This window comes from Cupressus sempervirens, chromosome 1, assembly GCF_028749045.1.
Source record: "Cupressus sempervirens isolate cs-2001-9-10 chromosome 1, ASM2874904v1, whole genome shotgun sequence".
In the NCBI taxonomy this organism is placed as follows: domain Eukaryota; kingdom Viridiplantae; phylum Streptophyta; class Pinopsida; order Cupressales; family Cupressaceae; genus Cupressus; species Cupressus sempervirens.
In genome coordinates this window covers 688,723,263-688,729,961 of record NC_143118.1, presented here as the reverse complement: position 1 = coordinate 688,729,961, position 6,699 = coordinate 688,723,263, and the positions used below count along the sequence as shown (strand labels likewise).

The window sequence follows — 6,699 nt, the reverse complement described above, 5'->3', positions numbered from 1 at the left end:
TGAATGGCCTAATCCAAGGAGTGCGACAAAGGTAAGATATTTTCATGGATTGGCTACATTTTATATAAAGTTCATAAGAAGTTTTAGTAGTATTTGTAAACCCTTGACTGAAACAATGAGAGGGGATAGGAAAGAGTTTAAGTGGATTGCAGGAGTAGATAAGAGTTTTAATCTATTGAAATAAAAAGTTACTAAGCAACCTATTCTATCACTTACTGATTTTAACAATGTGTTTCAAGTAGACTGTGATGCTAGTGGTACTGCAATAGGGGCTATTTTGAGCCAAGAAGTTAAACATGTTGCTTATTTTAGTGAGAAGTTGAATGATGCAAAAAGAAAATATTCTATTTATGATGAGGAATTTTATGCTATAGTTCAAGCATTGAAGAAGTGGAGACACTATCTTCTTCCTAAGGACTTTGTTTTGTATATTGATCATCAAGATTTGTAATATTTGAATAATCAAGGAAAATTGAACCAAAGGCACTTAAAGTGGGTTGTGTTTTTGTAGAATTATACATTTTTTTGAAACACAGGAGTGGGAAGTCTAACAAAGTTGCAGATGCTCTTAGTAGAAGATAAATTTTGCTAACAGAAATGAGGATAGAGGTGGTTGGGTTCAAGGAACTTAGTACATTGTATCCAAATGATCCTGATTTTGGTGAAGCATGGAAGGCTTGTAAAAAACCTATTACACTTGACAGGAAAAAGTGGTTGGATTTCATGATCTAGGATAATATGCTATTCAAAGGAAGCCAGTTGTGCATTCCCAAAGGTTCAATGAGAGAGAATCTCATCAAGGAGAATCATAGTGGAGGATTGGCTGGACATTTTGGCAAAGACAAAACCATAGCTTTGGTTGCTAAAAATTATTACTGGCCATAGTTGCAGCAAGATGTGATGAAATTTGTTCAAATTTGTAGAGTATGTCAGATGGCAAAAGGAGTGAAGTGGAATATAGGGATGTATCAGCCATTACTTGTACCAAAGAAGTTGTGGGAGGATGTCAGCATGGATTTTGTTCTTGGATTACTGAGGACACAGTGTGGGCATGATTCTATTTTTGTGGTGGTTGACAGGTGTTAGTGAACAGTTTTTCCCATGGATATTCATATATCAAAACTGAGAAAAGAATGTAAACTAACAAATGAATTCCTACTCGAATAACCTAGGAATTACCTACTTAAAATTTCTTCAAATGAAACAGGTGCAACTACCTTTATTGCATCGAAAGTTTTAACTAAACAAACTCAATAGAATAACTCTCTAAGAATGTAATCTGCTGGAGATGTTGAAACAACGTATTTTATCTCATCAATATGAAACAAACCTTAAGGCAGAAGAACCACTCAACTTTAATTATCAAAATGATCCACATAGCTGAATAATTAAATTATCGAGCAGGCAAATTTCATGAACTAATTTCCCATAGAATTTCCAAATTCAGAGTTCACAGTTTCAAAATCGATAACAGGTGCAGCTAAAAGCTTAAATAGTATCTATAGAAATACCAAAAATAAGTAGACAATAGTACCCACTTACAAAGCTTTCAACCCAAAATCAAACTATAGAGTTTCAAGTATCTGCTGAAGTTCTGAAGTGTTACTTCTAAACTAGAAATAAAACTGTAAACAAAAGTAGTTCTGTCTACCAGTCTGCTGGAGAAATTCGAACCCCCTCAAACAATACTAATTATTACATTTATAGGCATGGGGCTGAACTTAAGCCAAAATTACCCCGCCAAGAGTTAATTGTCTTTTGGAATAACTAACAACTAAAATTGCAAGAAAACCAAATGATAAAGAAATTATAGCTAAGCAGTTCTTGATCAGTTTGAACTATCGCCACCAACCGCTCCTCTTGCCAACTTCCACATTTCGTAGGCAGCTGAAAAGGCAAAAATAATGGATTGATTTGGAATAGGCGAGCTGTTGTTTCCAAATTTCCTTCATCTTCTTCAATTCAACAACCTTTTCCTCGTGCATCTCCAAGTGCTTCAGGTTGATAATCAACATAGCTTCAATGTGAGCCACGTTGGAGAAATCCTGTTGACTGGTGTCCTCTTGTCCTGCCATTCCTGAAATTTCTTTTGGACTTCTTTGATTATCTTGTCTAATTGGGCAACGGAGTCATCTTCTCTTTCCATGAACTGTTTTACAAACCACTTAAGGTCATTCTCAATAATCTGATGTATAACCTTAAGTTCTTGCAATGCTTCTTTGATTTCAGATACCCCTTGTGCTAGTGCTTCATTTTGCCATTTGATGCAATCTTTTACGACATACAGAGTTTTTTCATCAAGACCCACTATAGGACATTCAGCTTGAAATTTCTGCAACCCAAATTCTTGCACATTTTCTAGCAATATTACCACTTTTGCCAAGTTATTCTTCTCTTTTTCATATCCATCATTACTCTTCTCCACCTTTTTAGTAATATTTGATATCTCCTTTGAGGCATGATCTAAATGTCCAATGTGTTTTATAGTATTAAGCAAAAAATCTTGTATCCATTCACCTGCTACTTTGGCCACTACTTTGCACTTGTGTAAATTCTCCAGCGATTGCTGGTTGGTTGCAGAGGATACGTCAACAATGGCTGACATCTCACAGATCAGCTTGGCTTCAGGATGCAAGATAGCGTTAATATACTGTGCCATGTTCTTAATCATTTCCTTCATCTCTTACTTATCTTGCTCGTCTTTCCACACCCTTTCTGCGATCTTCTTGTTGGATACCTCGAAGAATTTCATATCTGTCTCGCAGTTTGCCTTTCCAAAGTCGACCTTGGTTATCTAGTAATCTTGAGGAGCTATGGAGTCTTGAGCACTTCCATCAGGTGGTGTGGCTATCTCTGCCGCCCACCGCCCTGAAGTTTTGTCAAAGTTGATCCTCGACTCTGTTCTTGCTTTCTTCACTTTAGGCATCTTATCAAGGCACTTGCTAACTAGGTCATCAATTGGCATGGATATGGGAACAATGCTTCTCTTCTTTTCCATTGATGTCTCCAGCCATTTGGGAGTTGCCTGTTCTTTTTCTGTAGTGGAGGAAATATTGACTAGAGTGAGGTTACCCTGTTGATTGTCGGCGGTCGCTGACAAGCTCTGAGGCTCTGGTAAATTGTTTGCCATGGGTGGGTCTTTCGCTGCCTTGAGGTCCACAGTTATGGCGCTCTTGCTTTTAGCAATCAGTGCCTTCTTTGTACTCTAGCGAGTTATCCTTTTACTTTTCAGAGTCTCCTCTTGAACCTGAAGTTGAAGTGTTTTTAGAACTGCTTCAAGTTCAACTTCAAGTGGACCTATAACAAATTCAGGGACACTTTGATTAGTTTTCTTCTGGGCAACCCTTTTATCTCTGCTCCTTGAAGGTTTCTCAGAAAAGCTTGGAGTAACTGTCATCCTTGATTTTATCCATTTGGCAGTTCTAGCTATCACATCCTTGGTACAGGCATACACATCATTCTCTTCTCTTTTCTCCCAGTCGATTTCCGAAATAGGCATGCATTCAATTTGATCTATGTAAAATTGATCAACTATTTCCTCAGAATCATCATCCTTCAGCCCATAAGTATCCAGCTCCATGTTGAACATGATGACTTGCTTAATGGTTAAGCATGACCAAAGCCTCTTCCTCACCTCGAATTCATTATGGCAACTCACCCAGAAATCCTCTAGCTGTGGGGAGTGAAACAGAGAAAATGCATTTTTGACATTATTTTTGGTAAAGCCGGTGTAATCAAAATCTAGCCGAGAGGTGAAAGGTTTAAGACACAAGCGGGTCAATGACTTGGCTGACAATAGAGCTCCTTTCACACTAGGGCAACTATAATGTCCAATTTCAATCAGAAAGAATACTGAAGAGGATTTTTTAGAAATTTGAAAGGACTCAACAAGAGAGGCAAACTGTCTACACATTTCTAATAACACCATAGAGTCTGAACAGTAGCGTGGTAGTTTCAGGGGCTCACCAGGAAAACCACCTACTCTGATATAGGTAAATCTGGGAAACTGAATAAAATAGAAACCATAAATTTGAATAGCTTGCTTGGCTTCCTTTGACATCCTATCATTCTCTCGACCTTGCAGTTCAAAAACCAATTTCCCTAAAAAGACATCATTGATTTTCTTGAACTCTTTGCATACTGTGTCTTCTTGGAGATCTCTGTAATACTGATAGATAGGCATGTCATCTACCCAAGGTGAATGTGGGAGAAAGTCCCAATCTTTGGACACCGCTAGGATGTAGATCAGGTAAGAAGACAAGAAGAACGGACCGCAGTTGGTCACATTAATCAAGCCCTTGTGCAAGTTCTCAGCTATGAGGTCTGACCAATCAATGAACTTAACTCCCTCAACTATCTTCTGTATAAAGAAATACATCCAGGATTCCCAGTGGAAAGCGTGCTCGTTACCTTTGATTCTATTCAACAGGAGGACAATATCCGCAATCTCTTTGATGAAATGTTCGATAGTCAGTGGTTTAGGCAACCTAGAACCCCCCTCTGCGGGCTTCAAGAGCCAAGACTGAGCAATCTTGGTGTCATAGCTGGTTTTGTTTGCTGTGTACATGTGCTCAGCCTCCTCAAATGTCCAAGGCTCATAGTATTCTTTATGAGGGATGCTGAGGGCAGAATTTACACTGGTTATGTTGATTTTGACAACTACTTCCCCTGAGGCTTTCTTAACACACCCAGAAACAGGGACAAAATGATTTGCACACTCAAGGATACATTCAGGGTATTGGATAGCAGTGAGAAAAGTGGCGGCTTCTCATAAACCACTATCAACTAGCCTCTGGTAAATGGGACTTGATAGAGAAGCTTTGGCTCTTTCAACGACTTCAGACAAACTTCTATTAACCAAAAATGTATCACGAATTTCAGGCAAGGAACTGAGTAATGGAGGCTTCTCCAATTTGGGCATTTTTGGTCGAAAAAGCGTCATGATTATTATGAAAGAAAATCTACAGAACCAGGTTTTAAAATACTTTCAAAATGAAGCAAAGCACAACCAAAATGCAAAGGGGAAATGGAGATGCACTTATAGTTTAACAATGACACAACCCAATTCGCCTTTCTTACCCAAAAGTGTCAAGATTTTTCTGGAGAAAATGAGATGAGTGGGAAAGGGTAATTGCATGCATTTAAAGAATGACATGGACAAAGGATCGCAGGATGGATTTAGCAAGTAAAAATCATGATTGCTCATTCGTGTGACATTCATCGAAAAAGGTGCCGCGGGTGTTCTTGTTCTAAAGACCCTGTCAAATCCACGTGCATCTTCCCATAACAAGTAATCATGAAATGACACCATTAATACTCCATTAAGTATTGCTTAAACTAAATACATGCTGCTTTAAATTTCTTTGCATATGACTTCAGGTGCTTTGGGAAAATATTATACTGGGACCCACCTTGGAATGGCTCGGCAATCTTTAATCTGCATACAAAAATCGTTAGCGGACAAAATCAACACTGAAATTGAAGTTGAAGTTTTGAGTGATCGGCTTCAACATCAACTTGGACTTCAAGCTTACAAAGGTCGACTCGATAAAACTAGTGCGCTTATTACATGGCAGACGAACAAGACTTTGAACTTGAAGTTGAAGTAAATTACGATTTCAAGTTCAACTTCAGAGGGATGACTTGGGACCAAAATTTGATAGGTGACGACTAAGATTACAAGCTCTAAAAATTGGCTCCTATTGGGGAATGAGACTAAAAGGATCATGAATGAACCTAGGGTCTAAGGTTTGCAAACCGACTCAAAAGACAACGACACAACACACCAAACTCAACAAGAAAGGAAAGAAAGCCAAAAGATGGTATTTACAATGAGATGCGACACAGACCTAAAGATGGTACAGTTTGAGATCTTGCCCATTAAAGGACAAGGGAAGTTCATCACCATTTGGATATTGCAGCTTGAAGGCATTTGAACCTAGTTCCTCAGATATTTCAAACGGTCCTTTCCATAAGCTTTCGAACTTAGAATGAGCTCCCTTAGGTTCTTTCCTTTTATCCCATAGCAGGACTTGATCTCCTTTCATGAGTTTCCAGGGTCTTACTTTTTGATCAAAAATCTTTTTGACTCTTGCCTGGTGATTTGTGATATGATCTACTAGCTCCCTCCTCTCCTCTTCTATCTTTTGGAGATATAATATCCTCTTCTCAATGGAAGACTGAAATACTTCTCCTTCGATTGCCTTCTGTAAATTCAAAGTGGCTAATTCCAGAGGCAAGGATAGTTGTGCTTCAACTCCATATACCAGTTCGAAAGGTGTCATACCTATGGCTCTTTTAGGAGAGGTTCTGTCAGCCCAAACTACTTCATACAACTTCTTGTGCCAGTCTTTTCCTTTTTCATCCACCAATTTCTTCATAATATTGAGCAGGTTTTTATTTGTGGACTCGACTTGTTTATTGCCTTGAGGAAAGTAATTTGAAGAATGTGACAAATGGATTCCATGATCATAGCAGCATAACTAGATCTCTCTGGATGAAAATTTTTGTGCATTATCCGTCACTATTTTGCTGGGAGTGCCAAAACGGGTCAAAATATTTTCAATCAAAAATTTGCACACTACTTGTGAAGTTGTTGCTTTAACAGGAATGACCTCTACCCATTTTGTAAAATAATCAATAGTAGTGAGTATGTGTGTATGTCCTGCACTTGAAGCTGGATTAATGGGTCCTATAAAA

General features: G+C 38.4%; 1 protein-coding gene across 1 annotated transcript; it reads right to left on the bottom strand.

The window, feature by feature from the left end:
- Window positions 1–5,849: 5,849 nt before the first annotated feature.
- On the bottom strand, window positions 5,850–6,380 carry LOC149579809 (uncharacterized). Its single transcript, XM_089802562.1, has one exon. It carries the CDS (start codon window positions 6,378–6,380, stop codon window positions 5,850–5,852), a length of 531 nt encoding a protein of 176 aa, XP_089658688.1.
- Window positions 6,381–6,699: the final 319 nt, after the last annotated feature.